General features: G+C 39.4%; 1 protein-coding gene across 5 annotated transcripts in view; it reads right to left on the reverse strand.

Moving 5' to 3' along the window:
* Window positions 1-20,372, reverse strand: part of POF1B (POF1B actin binding protein) — a 198,254-nt gene that overhangs the window by 45,823 nt on the left and 132,059 nt on the right. For all 5 annotated transcript variants that reach the window (XM_053699349.1, XM_053699347.1, XM_053699346.1 and 2 more), the window contains 2 exons: window positions 14,296-14,388; window positions 1,112-1,198 (listed from right to left, as the gene is read on the reverse strand). In XM_053699349.1, the coding sequence (XP_053555324.1) occupies window positions 1,112-1,198; window positions 14,296-14,388 (180 nt within the window). The remainder of the gene's footprint in view (window positions 1-1,111; window positions 1,199-14,295; window positions 14,389-20,372) is intronic.

Here is a 20,372-nt window from a genome sequence, read left to right on the forward strand (position 1 = left end):
TATTTTTTAGCCATGGGCTGCTGTAGGAGCTAAAAACGGCGACCGATTGAATCAACTAAAGGAGCTTTCTACATGAAGTATCTTATACTTCATAAATGAAAGTACCCTTTATTTATTTCAATAGTAAATCCTAGCGTTTATACAACGCTAAGATTTACTTTCACTTTAATTATGTGTTTGCTGCAGTTGTTTCTCTATAGCTAAACTCCACCCACTACTTGCTTTATTCGTAGGAGCCACTCTAGTCTTGAGTCTGCAGCGGACAATGTTAGCTACTGTCATAATATTATGATTAAGGGTATTGTTTTGTATTTATCAGTTAAAGCCAATTATGGACAGATATGTAGTAGGGTTAACCTTCAGAAGTCAGCAGCATATAAATTCTAATGAGAAAATCCAAATGTTCAGAGCTTACTTTCAAAAGTATATTGTAAAGTTGTTTACTATTTATAATTCAATATTTGATATTACAATCTCAATGTGTTTACTGCCCTTTTAAGAATAGAATGTTCCTTGAAAGGGACATAAAACTATTTGTAATTATACCATTTTTCCTGATGCAATAAATAACATAATGAATGAGTGAGAGTTTAATTAAAAAATCAGCTCAACAATATTTAGCAGTGCACAAAATAAAACTTGAATTATGTTCCTTTTTCACAAATCTAGAAACATAGATCCTTTTGATATACAGCATCCAAAGGTACAAGACACCCATTTTTTTTTCTTTCATGATTCAGATTTAAACAACTTTCCAATTTATTTCTATTATCACATTTGCTTCATTCTCTTGGTATCCTTTGTTGAAGGGGCAGCAATGCACTACTGGTAGCTAGCTGAACACAGTGAATAAGCCAATGACACAAGTCATTTATGTGCAGCCACCAATCAGCAATTAACTCCCAGTACCGCTCTAGTGCTCCTTAGCCTAACTAGGTATGCTTTTTAACAAATGATACAGAGAGAATGAAGCCAATTTGATAATAGAAGTAAACTGGAAAGTTTAATAATACATGCTCCATCTGAATATAGAAAGATTGAAATTGTGTTTCATGTTCCTTTAAAGAAACAAACAAAACAGCAGAGGTTGATGATGGATTATGTGGATTACCTGTTCAGACTGAACTGAAACCTGTTCGATAACTTGTTCATTTACTGAAGATGTGGTACTTCCTTTAGAGATAGTAATCTGCTTCTCCTATTCAAATAAATAAGAAAAAGGGTAAAGTATTTAAAGGCAAAAAACCCCCAACAAATAATAGTATTGATCTATCCATCTGCTACTATATCAGCAGATTTAAAGGACCACTAAATGCAGCAGAATTACATAATTAACAAGTACATTATAAAAAGACAATGCAATAGCACTTACTCTGAATTTCAAATCCGGCTCCCTGTATCATGTGACAGACATCAGCCAATAACAGACTAGTATATGTATACCATGTGAGCTGGTGCACACGCTCAGTAGGATCTTATTCCCCAGAAAGTGTGAATATAAAATGACTGTGCAAAATTTTAAGGGAAGTAAACTGGAAAGTGTCTTAAAACTGCATGCTCTGTCTGAATCATAAAAGTTTATTTTGACTTGAGTGTCCCTTTAAGAGAATCACATGTAAAGCTCTTATATAATGCAGATTATACTTCTAAACTACTAAAGAAGTGGTTGAAATGTAACTTTACTTTACCAGATGTCAAATATTGTTTGTGGCCCTGCCCAAAAGTTAAAAAGTTTTGGTTTAAAGAAATACATTGGATAAATAAACCTGTTAAGATAAGGTTAAAACCAGATGTTACTCAAATAATATTATTTGATATGAATATAAGAACTATCTTTTTATGATTTTGATGTTCTATCGATATTGGCCATAAAACTTGTATTCAAAGTGTTGTAAATCGAAATGCTCGCCAAGCTTTTTAATATTACTTAATTTGATACAAATTAATTGTAGAACAGTTGGATAAAACAAACTAAAGCTGAAAATATTTTAAAATGTATAGGTAAATAGAAGTATCCAATTAAATCTCAGTCTATCAATCAACAAAGACAAATCATTTTTTCCATTTAGCAATACAAAATGACACAACTTGGCAATAAATGAATACATTAAGAGACCCTAGGCACTGATATTCAACCTCTCGCTCAGGTAAGATATTCTTAAAAGGATCCTTCAGCACTGCGAGATCCCTAGTGAACCTTTTCAAAACGCAGATTTTGCTTTACTACTCTGTGGGGCATTCCCTGCATTTCTGTATGTGAAGGAGAGACAAGCCAAGTGCAATATAGCATTGCATGACATGACATGACAGTTTGGCTGCATTTACACTTTGTGCTTTCTATTTTATATCACTTTACACTTCAGATTACATTTAATTACATTTAAAATTTGCACTTTCTATTTTGTATTTTATTTTGTATTCAGCAGTGTATTTAGGATTGTGATTCAAATTCTGATTATGCTTTCACAGTTTCTGTGTAACAAATTAGATTCATACTTTGTATATTTATGTGTATCTTTTACAAATGACATTGCACTTTGCATTTAAAAAAAACAAAGCTTCAGTTTCTCAGAGAGCTTCATTACTTGCTACGGCCATATAATCAAACATTTTTTAGTTTGGAGATAAATTATAGTGCAGACTTCACAGGGTCTGAACTCACTGAATTCTATAATAAAAAGGGTGGAACATGGAGGTCCAAGAGAAATGAGAGATGCCTTCCATAAAAATAAATTAAGTTCTCTGTTATACATTTCACATGGTAGAGAGAAGGTAACTGGAGAACCCCTGGGGCTGATATAGAGGCTCCATTTGCATTAATCCCTTATTAAACTGAAATGCTTTCACTATAATTTAGTATATACTGTATTACTTTTCTGTTAGTTATAATAAGTGTACTGTGAATTTTGAGCAAACTTCTCCTGCATACAGCTGGCGAAACAAATCAGACCAGCTTGTTTAAAATGCAATAATACTGAAAGGACCCAAATTGAAATCAATCATAATATAAAATACAATGCACAAAGTGTAACAAAACTCTCATATAACAGTGCTATATTGTTTCCTTTTTCGGTTGTATAAATGCATTTATTGTATTATGAGTTTCGTATAATATTGAAAGATATTTTTTGTGTGTGATGTTATATTGGTATTTATTAGAAGCAAAAAATACAAAGTATTTAAATGCAAATAATAAAACATAAATGTTATCATGCAGTTTAATGAATTATTGTAATAAGCAGTGTAAAATCTTGTGCTTTTAGCCTCCAAGTATAGTACCATTTTCACTTTCCCGGTACCAGTTTCAGATACAAAGAGTGATTGGTGTTTATGTCTGCCAAACAAGTGTATACATCCCTCATACATATGATTAGCAGTTCTGCATGCTCATGACTGCCCAGGGTGTGTAAAAGGTAATTATCTCAAAAAGATAAAAACAGTTTTTTTTTTTTAACTACTTTTTTTTGCTTAAAGCTACATGTTGGGACTACACCTCTCAAATGTACCTAACAGTAGAATGGGAGTGAAATGATTATGCGTATTAGTAATACTAATGTTTTGAGTATAACAGCAGAATGAATGTAAATATTAGTAGCAAATTGAATATGTTATGTAACAAGTTTAGCAGAATGAATGTGTGAAGAATATGGCAGAGTAAATTAAAGAAAATGCTCTATTATGAGGTTAATAGAATATCACAATATTATTACACTGTTGATATTCCAGATACAAGAGAGTAAAACCAAGCAGATTAGCGTATGTAAAGCAGCAAATTGTTTATTTTATTGATACTGCTTACAAATAGGATATATAAATATATGACACAATGCACTATCAGGTTTCTTAGTAGAACAACAAGCTGGTGATGACAGTAGCCTGGCACTCCTCATGTAGGTATCAGTCAGCTTGTCTCCGATGGCATTATAAAGCACAATTCACTCACATAATAACTCTATAAGCTCATGAAAACAGTTTACAAAGACAACAGAATATTTTTTGATATAAACAGTCCTCATATGACAATTCTTTAGCAAGATGTATGGTTTTGCTTTATAGTTGCTGAAGTGACCTAATTAACACACAATCCTAGAACATACATATTAAACCTTATTAGCTATAACGGATTAAGTCAGATGCAGAGCAGAGGAAACTGCTCTTCTGTAACATCAGCTTTGAGTACTTGTGTATTAAAAATTGGGTCCTGTATAGGAAACTGTGCAGTTATATCCAAAAGCATCTTTTTTACAAACATGTTCTTAAAACAAGAAGCCTGACCTTACATGTTAAACCAATTAAAATATGACTATACACCTCGAAATATTGTACAGTTGTGTATGTGTTTGTATATATGTGTGTGTGTGTGTGTACGTATATGCGTGTGTATCTATGTTATTATTATTATCATAATTTATTTGTAGAGCGCCAACAGATTCCGCTGTGCTATAAACATAGGCGGTATACAAGGTAACATTTATAGGGATCAAATGGGTAGAGGGCCCTGCCGAGACGTGTACGGTTGTAGTCAGCTTTTATGAAGGTGATGGGGTGTGGAGAATTTGGAAGAAGAGTGGGAAAATAAGGAGCTCAGTTTTGGAGAGATTTAGCTTAAAGTAGTGAGAGGACATCCAGGATAAGATGTGAGACAGACAGTTAGTCTATGCGTGTATTTACATTTGTGTGTCCTGCTCCAAGAAACTAATAGCCAAAATGTGATCTTGAGCAGGGTGAGGAAATCTTTGACCTTTCATTGATAATTTAAAAAAAATGCTTCTCAATAATATTACAGGGAGTGCAGAATTATTAGGCAAGTTGTATTTTTGAGGATTAATTTTATTATTGAACAACAACCATGTTCTCAATGAACCCAAAAAACAGAATTTATGCTTACCTGATAAATTACTTTCTCCAACGGTGTGTCCGGTCCACGGCGTCATCCATAACTTGTGGGAATATTCTCTTCCCCAACAGGAAATGGCAAAGAGCACAGCAAAAGCTGTCCATATAGTCCCTCCTAGGCTCCGCTCACCCCAGTCATTCGACCGACGGACAGGAGAAAAAAACAGGAGAAACTATAAGGTGCCGTGGTGACTGTAGTTAAAGAAAGAAATTCATCAAACCTGATTAAAAAACCAGGGCGGGCCGTGGACCGGACACACCGTTGGAGAAAGTAATTTATCAAGTAAGCATAAATTCTGTTTTCTCCAACATTGGTGTGTCCGGTCCACGGCGTCATCCATAACTTGTGGGAACCAATACCAAAGCTTTAGGACACGGATGAAGGGAGGGAGCCAATCAGGTTACCTAAACAGAAGGCACCACGGCTTGCAAAACCTTTCTCCCAAAAATAGCCTCCGAAGAAGCAAAAGTATCAAATTTGTAGAATTTGGCAAAAGTGTGCAGGAAGACCAAGTCGCTGCCTTACATATCTGATCAACAGAAGCCTCGTTCTTGAAGGCCCATGTGGAAGCCACAGCCCTAGTAGAGTGAGCTGTGATGCGCTCAGGAGGCTGCCGTCCGGCAGTCTCGTAAGCCAATCAGATGATGCTTTTCAGCCAAAAGGAAAGAGAGGTAGCAGTAGCTTTTTGACCTCTCCTCTTGCCAGAATAAACGACAAACAGAGAAGACGTTTGTCTGAAATCCTTTGTTGCTTCTAAATAGAACTTTAAAGCACGAACTACATCTAAACGTTCCTTCTTTGAAACTGGATTCTGACACAAAGAAGGCACAACTATTTCCTGGTTAATATTCTTGTTGTAAACAACCTTTGGAAGGAAACCAGGTTTAGTACGCAAAACAACCTTATCTGAATGGAACACCAGATAGGGTGGATTACACTGCAAAGCAGATAACTCAGAAACTCTTCTAGCAGAAGAAATAGCAACCAAAAACAGAACTTTCCAAGATAACATCTTGATATCTATGGAATGTAGAGGTTCAAACGGAACCCCTTGAAGAACTGAAATAACTAAATTCAGACTCCAGGGAGGAGTCAAAGGTCTGTAAACAGGCTTGATCCTGACCAAAGCCTGAACAAAAGCTTGAACATCAGGCACAGCTGCCAGTCGTTTGTGTAACAAGACAGATAAAGCAGAAATCTGTCCCTTTAGAGAACTCGCTGATAATCCCTTATCCAAACCTTCTTGGAGAAAGGAAAGGATCCTAGGAATTTTGATTTTACTCCATGAGAATCCCTTGGATTCACACCAACAGATATATCTTTTCCATATTTTATGGTAAATTTTTCTAGTTACAGGTTTTCTGGCTTGTACCAGAGTATCTATTACAGAATCCGAAAACCCACGCTTAGATAAAATCAAGCGTTCAATTTCCAAGCCGTCAGCTGGAGGGAAACTAGATTTGGATGTTCGAATGGACCTTGTACTAGAAGATCCTGTCTCAAAGGTAGCTTCCATGGTGGAGCCGATGACATATTCACCAGGTCTGCATACCAAGTCCTGCGTGGCCACGCAGGAGCTATCAAGATCACCGAGGCCCTCTCCTGCTTGATCCTGGCTACCAGCCTGGGAATGAGAGGAAACGGTGGAAACACATAAGCTAGGTTGAAGGTCCAAGGCGCTACTAATGCATCCACTAGAGTCGCCTTGGGATCCCTGGATCTGGACCCGTAGCAAGGAACCTTGAAGTTCTGACGAGACGCCATCAAATCCATGTCTGGAATGCCCCATAATTAAGTCAGCTGGGCAAATATCTCCGGGTGGAGTTCCCACTCCCCCAGATGGAATGTCTGACAACTCAGATAATCCGCCTCCCAGTTTTCCACTCCTGGGATGTGGATCGCAGATAGGTGGCAGGAGTGATCCTCCGCCCATTTTATGATTTTGGTCACTTCTCTCATCGCCAGGGAACTCCTTGTTCCCCCCTGATGGTTGATATAAGCAACAGTCGTCATGTTGTCTGATTGGAATCTTATGAATCTGGCCCTTGCTAGTTGAGGCCAAGCCCTGAGAGTATTGAATATCGCTCTCAGTTCCAGAATGTTTATCGGGAGAAGAGACTCTACCCGAGACCATAGCCCCTGAGCTTTCAGGGAGTCCCAGACCGCGCCCCAGCCCACTAGACTGGCGTCGGTCGTGACGACGACCCACTCTGGTCTGCAGAAAGCTCATTCCCTGGGACAGCTGATCCTGGGTTAGCCACCAACGGAGTGAGTCTCTGTCTTCTGATCTACTTGAATCACTGGAGACAAGTCTGTATAGTCCCCATTCCACTGTTTTCAGCATGCACAGTTTAATGGTCTTAGATGAATTCGCGCAAAAGGAACTATGTCCATTGCTGCAACCATCAACCCTACTACTTCCATGCACTGAGCTATGAAGGTCGTGGAACAGAGTGAGAACTGACAAGCGTTTAGAAGCTTCGACTTTCTGACATCTGTCAGGAAAATCTTCATTTCTAAAGAATCTATTATTGTCCCCAAAGAAAGGAACTCTTGTCGACGGAGACAGGAACTTTTTTCTATGTTCACTTTCCATCCGTGAGATCTGAGAAAGGCCAGAACGATGTCTGTGTGAGCCTTTGCCTTTGAAAGAGACGACGCTTGTATCAGAATGTCATCCAAGTAAGGTGCCACTGCAATGCCCCTTGGTCTTAGAACCGCTAGAAGGGACCCGAGTACCTTTTGTGAAAATCCTTGGAGCAGTGGCTAGCCCGAATGGGAGAGCCACAAACTGGTAAGTTTGTCCAGAAAGGCGAACCTTAGGAACTGATGATGATCTTTGTGGATAGGAATATGTAGATACGCATCCTTTAGATCCACGGTAGTCATAAATTGAACCTCCTGGATTGTAGGTAAAAATCGTTCGAATGGTTTCCATTTTGAACGATGGCACTCTGAGAAATTCCTTGTCCACGGTTTGGAACTGGGTGTATCACTCCCATTTTTAACAGGTCTTCTACACAATGTAAGAATGCCTGTCTCTTTATTTGGTTTGAGGATAAGTGAGACATGTGGAACCTTCCCCTTGGGGGTAGTTCCTTGAATTCCAGAAGATAACCCTGAGAAACTATTTCTAGTGCCCAGGGATCCTGAACATCTCTTGCCCAAGCCTGAGCAAAGAGAGAGAGTCTGCCCGCTACTAGATCCGGTCCCGGATCGGGGGCTACTCCTTCATGCTGTCTTGTTAGCAGCAGCAGGTTTCTTGGCCTGCTTACCCTTGTTCCAGCCTTGCATCGGTTTCCAAGCTGGTTTGGTTTGCGAAGCATTACCCTCTTGTCTAGAGACTGCAGAGTTGGAGGCTGGTCCGTTCCTGAAATTGCGAAAGGAACGAAAATTAGACTTATTCTTGGCTTTGAAAGGCCTATCTTGTGGGAGGGCGTGGCCCTTACCCCCAGTGATGTCTGAGATAATCTCTTTCAATTCTGGCCCAAAAAGAGTTTTACCCTTGAAAGGGATATTAAGCAATTTTGTCTTGGAAGATACATCCGCTGACCAAGACTTTAGAAGACTTTAGCCAGAGCGCTCTGCGCGCCACAATTGCAAACCCAGAATTTTTCGCCGCTAATCTAGCTAACTGCAAAGCGGCATCTAAAATAATGGAATTAGCTAACTTAAGTGCATGAACCCTGTCCATAACCTCCTCATACGGAGTCTCTCTACTGAGCGACTTTTCTAGTTCTTTGAACCAGAACCACGCCTGCTGTAGTGACAGGAATAATGCACGAAATAGGTTGCAGGAGGTAACCTTGCTGTACAAAAATCTTTTTAAGCAAACCCTCCAATTTTTTTATCCATAGGATCTTTGAAAGCACAATTATCCTCGATAGGAATAGTAGTGCGCTTGGCTAGTGTAGAAACTGCCCCCTCGACCTTAGGGACTGTCTGCCATAAGTCCTTTCTGGGGTCGACCATAGGAAATAATTTCTTAAATATAGGAGGGGGACCAAAGGTATGCCGGGCTTCTCCCACTCCTTATTCACTATGTCCGCCACTCGCTTGGGTATAGGAAAAGCGTCAGGGTGCACCGGAACCTCTAGGAACTTGTCCATCTTGCACAATTTTTCTGGAATGACCAGGTTGTCATAATCATCCAGAGTAGATAACACCTCCTTAAGCAGTGCGCGGAAATGCTCTAATTTAAATTTAAATGTCACAACATCAGGTTCTGCCTGTTGAGAAATTCTACCTGAATCTGAAATTTCCCCATCTGACAAAACCTCCCTCACGGCCCCTTCAGATTGGTGTGAGGGTATGACAGAGCAATTATCATCAGCGCCCTCCTGCTCTACAGTGTTTAAAAAAAGCAATCACGCTTTCTCTGATATGCAGGCATTTTGGATAAAAATATTTGCTATGGAGTTATCCATTACTGCCGTCAATTGTTGCATAGTAATAAGCATTGGCGCGCTAGAAGTACTAGGGGCCTCCTGATGGGCAAAACTGGTGTAGACACAGAAGGAGATGATGTAGAACTATGTCTACTCCCTTCATCTGATGAATCATCTTGGGCAACTTTACTATCTGTGCAGTACTGTCCTTACTTTGTTTGGACGCTATGGCACAATTATCACACAATTTTGAAGGGGGAGACACATTGCTTCCATACATACAGAACATAGCTTATCTGAAGGTACAGACATGTTAAACAGGCTTAAACTTGTCAATAAAGTACAAAAACCGTTTTTAAACAAAACCGTTACTGTCTCTTTAAATTTTAAACAGTGCACACTTTATTACTGAATAAGTGAAAAACTATGAAGGAATTGTTCAAAATTAACCAAATTTTCACCACAGTGTCTTAAAGCATTCAAAGCATTGCACCCCAAATTTGAGACCTTTAACCCTTAAAATGAAGAAACCGGAGCCGGTTAAAGTTTTGAACCCCTCTACAGTCCCAGCTACAGCCTTTGCTGCGACTTTACCAAACCCAGGGGGTATACGATACCAAATGAAGCCTTCTAGGAACCTTTTCAAATACTTTCAGACCCACACACATGCAGCTGCATGTCCTGCTCTCAAAAGAAACTGCGCAGTAATGGCGCGAAAATGAGGCTCAGCCTACTACAGGGAAGGCCCTTCCTGACTGAAAAGGTGTCTAAACCAGTGCCTGACGTTAAAAAAAAAAAACGTTCCCCAAATTTTATAAGTGTGAATATCAATCAATCTTTATAAAAAGCCCAAATAAAGCAATCGATCTTGCCCATAAAAATGTCTACCAGTTTTATAGCCCACATTAAGCCCTTTATTCTGTTTGTTTTAGACTAAGAAAATGGCTTACCAGTCCCCATGAGGGGAAATGACAGCCTTCCAGAATTACACAGTCTTGTTAGAAAAATGGCTAGTCATACCTTAAGCAGAAAAGTCTGCTAACTGTTTCCCCCAACCGAAGTTATTTCATCTCAACAGTCCTATGTGGAAACAGCAAACGATTTTAGTTACTGCTGCTAAAATCATATTCCTCTCACAAACAGAACTCTTCATCTTTTTCTGTTTCAGAGTAAATAGTACATACCAGCACTATTTTAAAATAACAAACTCTTGATAGTAGAATAAAAAACTACAACTAATTCACCACATACTCTTCACCATCTCCGTGGAGATGTTGCCTGTGCAACGGCAAAGAGAATGACTGGGGTGGGCGGAGCCTAGGAGGGACTATATGGACAGCTTTTGCTGTGCTCTTTGCCATTTCCTGTTGGGGAAGAGAATATTCCCACAAGTTATGGATGACGCCGTGGACCGACACACCAATGTTGGAGAAAACTCATTAATATCAAAGCTGAATAGTTTTGGAAGTAAGTTTTTAGTTTGTTTTTAGTTATAGCTATTTTAGGGGGATATCTGTGTGTGCAGGTGACTATTACTGTGCATAATTATTAGGCAACTTAACAAAAAACAAATATATACCCATTTTAATTATTTATTTTTACCAGTGAAACCAATATAACATCTCAACATTCACAAATATACATTTCTGACATTCAAAAACAAAACAAAAACAAATCAGTGACCAATATAGCCACCTTTCTTTGCAAGGGCACTCAAAAGCCTGCCATCCATGGATTCTGTCAGTGTTTTGATCTGTTCACCATCAACATTGCGTGCAGCAGCAACCACAGCCTCCCAGACACTGTTCAGAGAGGTGTACTGTTTTCCCTCCTTGTAAATCTCACATTTGATGATGGACCACAGGTTCTCAATGGGGTTCAGATCAGGTGAACAAGGAGGCCATGTCATTAGATTTTCTTCTTTTATACCCTTTCTTGCCAGCCACGCTGTGGAGTACTTGGACGCGTGTGATGGAGCATTGTCCTGCATGAAAATCATGTTTTTCTTGAAGGATGCAGACTTCTTCCTGTACCACTGCTTGAAGAAGGTGTCTTCCAGAAACTGGCAGTAGGACTGGGAGTTGAGCTTGACTCCATCCTCAACCCAAAAAGGCCCCACAAGCTCATCTTTGATGATACCAGCCCAAACTAGTACTCCACCTCCACCTTGCTGGCGTCTGAGTCGGACTGGAGCTCTCTGCCCTTTACCAATCCAGCCACGGGCCCATCCAGACTCGCTCTCATTTCATCAGTCCATAAAACCTTAGAAAAATCAGTCTTGAGATATTTCTTGGCCCAGTCTTGACGTTTCAGCTTGTGTGTCTTGTTCAGTGGTGGTCGTCTTTCAGCCTTTCTTACCTTGGCCATGTCTCTGAGTATTGCACACCTTGTGCTTTTGGGCACTCCAGTGATGTTGCAGCTCTGAAATATGGCCAAACTGGTGCAAGTGGCATCTTGGCAGCTGCACGCTTGACTTTTCTCAGTTCATGGGCAGTTATTTTGTGCCTTGGTTTTTCCACACGCTTCTTGCGACCCTGTTGACTATTTTGAATGAAACGCTTGATTGTTCGATGATCACGCTTCAGAATCTTTGCAATTTTAAGAGTGCTGCATCCCTCTGCAAGATATCTCACTATTTTTGACTTTTCTGAGCCTGTCAAGTCCTTCTTTTGACCCATTTTGCCAAAGGAAAGGAAGTTGCCTAATAATTATGCACACCTGATATAGGGTGTTGATGTCATTAGACCACACCCCTTCTCATTACAGAGATGCACATCACCTAATATGCTTAATTGGTAGTAGGCTTTCGAGCCTATACAGCTTGGAGTAAGACAACATGCATAAAGAGGATGATGTGGTCAAAATACTAATTTGCCTAATAATTCTGCACTCCCTGTATTTGTAGGAAATGTCTGAAATAGTATGACTCAACAGTTTCACTACCTATCCACTACCTTTCTATATCTACAGACAGCTATGCTTAGCAACTTTTACAATGACACTAAGGTTTGGTCTAAGCCTTTAGAAAAGCTCAGCAACATCTACAAAAAAAACCTGATGGTGAATTTGATAGAAGTCCTTTTCTGAAGTATAAAAATATAACTCTATCCCTCTAACTACCTCTAATAGTGACCAGATATATCACAGACACACTGATGACTGCATCTACCAATGACTAGCTATAGCCAATAACCTGTATACTTTACACAGGTTTGCTGCCTGTAACCATCTCAACAACTGTGCAAAAACCACAAAACTATAATCATAACCCTTGAAGAACATAACTGCACTTACAGAAGATCCCTGCCTGTTTATATTGTCTTTTTATAAGATTCTACCATGCTGCTTCTTTGTATTGGTTGATGCTTTTGGTCTGATCATCATGGGTTTATGTACTTACCTTTGTCACTGTGTATTTTGAGCTTCTAAAAACATTTTAAAAATATATGTTTAAAAAAAAAAAAAAAAAGAGACCCACACAAATAACAATCAATTACAACTCTGAATAGTTTTATCCAAGTCCAATGCACGGTGAGTGCACTAAATCACCCAACATTCACTGGCAAACTGTTTTAAATAACCTTTATTTACAATATAAATTATGCAAACAGCTTCTGCTTTTCAGTTTTAAACTATCCCATCTCGTCCCATCTTTTGTGAATTTAAGAAAATGTGTTTTTTTCCCTCTCCTGGACTTTATTAATTACTATGTTTAATGTGTTCTCTCTCATTATCCCTTCCCTTCTCTCCTCAAACCTATCATTCAGATCATCATAGTAAGTTTACAGTTATATTTTTTATGAAATATACAATTTTAATTGCTCAATTTGTATCGGTTTTGTATGTGTGTTTGTTGGAATATCTAGATCTCACACAGCTTGCTTAGGGTCCAATGATCAAAATCGTGCCAGAAATGTGGAGAAATCATGAAATATTATTTTTTTTATTTAAAAAAAAACAAATGTCTCTTCTTCACATACATATATAAATAGCTTTAAAGCTTTTCCAAAATTCTTTGAGGGACTTTTCAGTACTGACATGACCTTGGGGAGATTTAGACCATCAGACCATAATAGGGTTATCACCTGTCCAGGAGTGACCAGGACAGTTTGGATTTCAAATTGTGTGTCCGGGTTTGAAGTCAAGTCAGGTCTGTACATGCAAATGTCCGGGTTTGGTGGGAAACAGCCACAGCCAGGTAGGTATGATTGTGCATTTATGATGTACTGTGCATGCCTAGTTATTTTTCTCGTATGTGTGTGTTTGCTTTTGTGTGGGGAGTGTGTCTTTGTGTTTGTCGGTTGTTCTTTCTGTGTGTGTGAAAGAGTGAGTGTGTTTGTGTGTGCTTGAGAGTGTGTGTGAGTTAGTCTATGTGTGAGAGTGTGTTAGTGCGTTAGTTTGTAAGAGTGTGTGAGTGAGAGAGCGTGTATTTGTGTTTACGTGCTATTATGCTGTGCATGGTGCAAGAGTATTCGTGTTTGGCCTGAACTAAAGGTGGCAACTCAAAGTGAGTCCGTTTTTCAATGTTGAAATAAAAGAAGCATTTAGTATTAGGCCTCAAACAATTAAAGAACCACTAAAGTCAAAATTAAAGTTTCATGATTTAGCTAAAGCATGTGATTTAAAAAAAAACAAAACTTTACAATATGCTTGAATTATCAAAATGTGCACATTCATTTTGATATGCACACTTTCTCAGACTCCAGCTCCTACTGAGCATATGCAAAAGTGCACAGTATATAGGTATAAACCTTTTGCAATTAACTGATGATGTCACGTGATACAGGGGGAGGGGAAACATAGATTAACTTTGAAATTTGCCAGAAAATATTCTACTGCTCATTTTCAATACAAAGTAAGTGTTATTTGATAGTCGTATTATTGTGCATTTGTCCGTTATTTAATTCTACTGCATTTAGTAGTCCTTTAAGCTCGACTGAACCATTTTAAGTGTATGGCTGTTCTATCATGAACAGGTTGCAACATTGTCAAGGCTCACATATTACATACCAGTTCAGGAGTCTGCTTTTCAACCCTTCTTATGGTCTTTTCATAGATAACATTGTTTCCTGGGATGTAATTGACCCCTTTCAAATATGCTTGCTGAAACAAGAGTACAAATATGTAAGCCCAGGGCATTATTGCACATGCTTTAGAGAGAGTTTTTTTTTTACTACAATTTAGAGTAAAAAACACACAAAATGCGACAAGCTACCAATTACATAATGCATTTCAAAGACTTTTGTGCAATGAGGAACACAAACAGCTTGTTGCAAAATCAGGCAGTATAGAAAAGGGGGGAGACATATAGTGGATAATAAGTAATAATTAGAAGGAAGTAGACAGTATTGATCTAGGGGATGGTGTGAAGTAGCTATGGGATTTGGGAAAGCAATAGGCACTGAGGGGCAGAATAAAATCAAGTGAGAAGAGGAAAGTTGATGATGGAAAAAGGAGAGAGAAGTTTTTAAAGACAAAACAACACCATTTAGGAGAAATGAAAAAAAATACAGTAATAACAAAAAAATAGACTGCTAGACAGCAATGAGACAAGAGCACCATATTAGTAAGGAAGAGAAGACAGACAGAAATAAAGAGAGAGACAAGAGCCCCATATTAGTAAGGTAGAAAAGACAGACGGTAAAAAAGAGAGAGACAAGGTGCTACATATTAGTAAGGAAGAGAAGACAGACAGTAAAAAAGAGAGACAAGGTGCTATATATTAGTAAGGAAGAGAAGACAGACGGTAAAAAAGAGAGAGACAAGGTGCTATATATTAGTAAGGAAGAGAAGACAGACGGTAAAAAAGAGAGAGACAAGAGCACCATATAAGTAAGGAAGAGAAGACAGACAGTAAAAAAGAGAGAGACAAGGTGCTATATATTAGTAAGGAAGAGAAGACAGACGGTAAAAAAGAGAGACAAGGTGCTACATATTAGTAAGGAAGAGAAGACAGACGGTAAAAAAGAGAGAGACAAGGTGCTACATATTAGTAAGGAAGAGAAGACAGACGGTAAAAAAAGAGAGACAAGGTGCTACATATTAGTAAGGAAGAGAAGACAGACGGTAAAAAAGAGAGACAAGGTGCTACATATTAGTAAGGAAGAGAAGACAGACGGTAAAAAAGAGAGAGACAAGGTGCTACATATTAGTAAGGAAGAGAAGACAGATAGTAAAAAAGAGAGAGACAAGGTGCTACATATTAGTAAGGAAGAGAAGACAGATGGAAATAAAGAGAGAGACAAGGTGCTACATATTAGTAAGGAAGAGAAGACAGACAGTAAAAAAGAGAGAGACAAGAGCACCATATTAGTAAGGAAGAGAAGACAGACGGTAAAAAAGAGAGAGACAAGGTGCTACATATTAGTAAGGAAGAGAAGACAGATGGAAATAAAGAGAGAGACAAGGTGCTATATATTAGTAAGGAAGAGAAGACAGACAGTAAAAAAAGAGAGAGAGACAAGGTGCTACATATTAGTAAGGAAGAGAAGACAGACAGTAAAAAAAGAGAGAGAGAAGGTGCTACATATTAGTAAGGAAGAGAAGACAGATGGAAATAAAGAGAGAGACAATGTGCTACATATTAGTAAGGAAGAGAAGACAGACAGTAAAAAAAGAGAGAGACAAGAGCACCATATTAGTAAGGAAGAGAAGACAGATAAAAAGAGAGAGACAAGGTGCTACATATTAGTAAGGAAGAGAAGACAGATAGTAAAAAAGAGAGAGACAAGGTGCTACATATTAGTAAGGAAGAGAAGACAGATGGAAATAAAGAGAGAGACAAGGTGCTACATATTAGTAAGGAAGAGAAGACAGACAGTAAAAAAAGAGAGAGACAAGGTGCTACATATTAGTAAGGAAGAGAAGACAGACAGTAAAAAAAGAGAGAGAGAGAAGGTGCTACATATTAGTAAGGAAGAGAAGACAGATGGAAATAAAGAGAGAGACAAGGTGCTACATATTAGTAAGGAAGAGAAGACAGATGGAAATAAAGAGAGAGACAAGGTTCTACATATTAGTAAGGAAGAGAAGACAGACAGTAAAAAAAAAAGAGAGAGACAAGGTGCTATATATTAGTAAGGAAGAGAAGACAGACGGTAAAAAAGAGAGAGACAAGATGCTACATATTAGTAAGGAAGAGAAGACAGACAGTAAAAAGGAGAGACAAGGTGCTACATATTAGTAAGGAAGAGAAGACAGATGGAAATAAAGAGAGAGACAAGGTTCTACATATTAGTAAGGAAGAGAAGACAGACAGTAAAAAAAGAGAGAGACAAGGTGCTACATATTAGTAAGGAAGAGAAGACAGACAGTAAAAAGGAGAGACAAGGTGCTACATATTAGTAAGGAAGAGAAGACAGATGGAAATAAAGAGAGAGACAAGGTTTCTACATATTAGTAAGGAAGAGAAGACAGACAGTAAAAAAAGAGAGAGACAAGGTGCTACATATTAGTAAGGAAGAGAAGACAGACAGTAAAAAGGAGAGACAAGGTGCTACATATTAGTAAGGAAGAGAAGACAGATGGAAATAAAGAGAGAGACAAGGTGCTACATATTAGTAAGGAAGAGAAGACAGACAGTAAAAAAAGAGAGAGACAAGGTGCTACATATTAGTAAGGAAGAGAAGACAGACAGTAAAAAAAGAGAGAGAGAAGGTGCTACATATAGTAAGGAAGAGAAGACAGAAGGAAATAAAGAGAGAGACAATGTGCTACATATAGTAAGGAAGAGAAGACAGACGGTAAAAACATAATTTATGCTTACCTGATAAATTCCTTTCTTCTGTAGTGTGATCAGTCCACGGGTCATCATTACTTCTGGGATATTACTCCTCCCCAACAGGAAGTGCAAGAGGATTCACCCAGCAGAGGCTGCATATAGCTCCTCCCTCTACGTCACTCCAGTCATTCGACCAAGGACCAACGAGAAAGGAAAAGCCAAGGGTGAAGTGGTGACTGGAGTATAAATTAAAAAATATTTACCTGCCTTAAAAACAGGGCGGGCCGTGGGCGGATCACACTACAGAAGAAAGGAATTTATCAGGTAAGCATAAATTATGTTTTCTTCTGTTAAGTGTGATCAGTCCACGGGTCATCATTACTTCTGGGATACCAATACCAAAGCAAAAGTACACGGATGACGGGAGGGATAGGCAGGCTCTTTATACAGAAGGAACCACTGCCTGAAGAACCCTTTCTCCCAAAATAGCCTCCGATGAAGCAAAAGTGTCAAATTTGTAAAATTTGGAAAAAGTATGAAGGGAGGACCAAGTTGCAGCCTTGCAAATCTGTTCAACAGAGGCCTCATTCTTGAAGGCCCAAGTGGAAGCCACAGCTCTAGTAGAATGAGCTGTAATTCTTTCAGGAGGCTGCTGTCCAGCAGTCTCATAAGCTAAACGAATTATGCTACGAAGCCAAAAAGAAAGAGAGGTAGCGGAAGCTTTTTGACCTCTCCTCTGCCCAGAGTAAATGACAAACAGAGAAGACGTTTGTCGAAATTCCTTAGTTGCCTGGTAAGTAAAATTTTAGAGCACGGACTACATCCAGGTTGTGCAGTATAGACGTTCCTTCTTTGAAGAAGGATTTGGGCATAAAGAAGGAACAACAATCTCTTGATTGATATTCCTGTTAGTAACTACCTTAGGTAAGAACCCAGGTTTAGTACGCAGGACTACCTTATCCGAATGAAAAATCAAATAAGGAGAATCACAATGTAAGGCTGATAATTCAGAGACTCTTCGAGCCGAGGAAATAGCCATTAAAAATAGAACTTTCCAAGATAACAACTTTATATCAATGGAATGAAGGGGTTTCAAACGGAACGCCCTGTAAAACATTAAGAACAAGGTTTAAACTCCATGGTGGAGCAACAGTTTTAAACACAGGCTTAATTCTGGCCAAAGCCTGACAAAAAGCCTGGACGTCAGGAACTTCTGACAGACGTTTGTGTAACAGAATGGACAGAGCTGAGATCTGTCCCTTTAATGAACTAGCAGATAAACCATTTTCTAAACCTTCTTGTAGAAAAGACAATATCCTAGGAATCCTAACCTTACTCCAAGAGTAACCTTTGGATTCACACCAATATAGGTATTTACGCCATATCTAATGGTAAATCTTTCTGGTAACAGGTTTCCTAGCCTGTATTAAGGTATCAATAACTGACTCAGAAAATCCACGTCTTGATAAAATCAAGCGTTCAATTTCCAAGCAGTCAGCTTCAGAGAAGTTAGATTTTGATGTTTGAAGGGACCCTGTATCAGAAGGTCCTGTTTCAGAGGTAGAGACCAAGGTGGACAGGATGACATGTCCACCAGGTCTGCATACCAAGTCCTGCGTGGCCACGCAGGTGCTATTAGAATCACTGATGCTCTCTCTTGTTTGATTCTGGCAATCAATCGAGGGAGCAACGGGAAGGGTGGAAACACGTAAGCCATCCTGAAGTCCCAAGGTGCTGACAGAGCATCTATCAGGACTGCTCCTGGATCCCTGGATCTGGACCCGTAACGAGGAAGCTTGGCGTTCTGTCGAGACGCCATGAGATCTATCTCTGGGTTGCCCCAACGTCGAAGTATTTGGGCAAAGACCTCCGGATGAAGTTCCCACTCCCCCGGATGAAAAGTCTGACGACTTAAGAAATCCGCCTCCCAGTTCTCCACTCCCGGGATGTGGATTGCTGACAGGTGGCAAGAGTGAGACTCTGCCCAGCAAATTATCTTTGATACTTCCATCATAGCTAGGGAGCTTCTTGTCCCTCCCTGATGGTTGATGTAAGCTACAGTCGTGATGTTGTCCGACTGAAACCTGATGAACCCCCGAGTTGTCAACTGGGGCCAAGCCAGGAGGGCATTGAGAACTGCTCTCAATTCCAGAATGTTTATTGGCAGGAGACTCTCCTCCTGACTCCATTGTCCCTGAGTCTTCAGAGAATTCCAGACGGCACCCCAACCTAGAAGGCTGGCGTCTGTTGTTACAATTGTCCAGTCTGGTCTGCTGAATGGCATCCCCCTGGACAGATGTGGCCGAGAAAGCCACCATAGAAGAGAATTTCTGGTCTCTTGATCCAGATTCAGAGAAGGGGATAAGTCTGAGTAATCCCCATTCCACTGACTTAGCATGCACAGTTGCAGTGGTCTGAGGTGTAAGCGTGCAAAGGGTACTATGTCCATTGCCGCTACCATTAAGCCGATTACCTCCATGCATTGAGCCTCTGTTTGGATCAGAACCGTCACCCACAGAATGAAGTTCTCCGTCCTCATGTTCTGCCACCTGTGACGCAGTGTCTGACATGGCCCTAATATTATCAGCGCACTCTGTTCTCACCCCAGAGTGATCACGCTTACCTCTTAGTTCTGGTAATTTAGCCAAAACCTCAGTCATAACAGTAGCCATATCCTGTAATGTGATATGTAATGGCCGCCCAGATGTACTCGGCGCTACAATATCACGCACCTCCCTCTGAGCGGGAGATGTAGGTACTGACACGTGAGGCGAGTTAGTCGGCATAACTCTCCCCTCGTTGTTTGGTGAAATTTGTTCAATTTGTACAGATTGACTTTTATTTAAAGTAGCATCAATACAGTTAGTACATAAATTTCTATTGGGCTCCACTTTGGCATTGCAACAAATGACACAGGTATCATCCTCTGAATCAGACATGTTTAACACACTAGCAAATAAACTTGCAACTTGGAAATACAATTCAATTAGAATAATATTAAAACGTACTGTGCCTTTAAGAAGCACAGAAGATCTATGACAGTTGAAAATTACTAAAAAATTGAAACAGTTATAGCCTCAATCCTTGTAAACAACACAACTTTAGCAAAGGTTTAATCCCATTAGCAAGGATAACAAATTCTGAAAGCAGGAAACAAATTACAGAATAAACGTTTTTTTATCTCAGTCAAACTATAATTCTCACAGCTCTGCTGAGAGAAATTACCTCCCTCAAAATAAGTTTTGAAGACCCCTGAGCTCTGTAGAGATGAACCGGATCATGCAGGGAATACAATGAGTTGCTGACTGAAATATTTGATGCATAGTAAAAGCGCCAAAAAACGGCCCCTCACCCTCACACACAGCAG

The sequence above is a fragment of the Bombina bombina genome, chromosome 1 (genome assembly GCF_027579735.1).
Source record: "Bombina bombina isolate aBomBom1 chromosome 1, aBomBom1.pri, whole genome shotgun sequence".
NCBI lineage: Eukaryota > Metazoa > Chordata > Amphibia > Anura > Bombinatoridae > Bombina > Bombina bombina.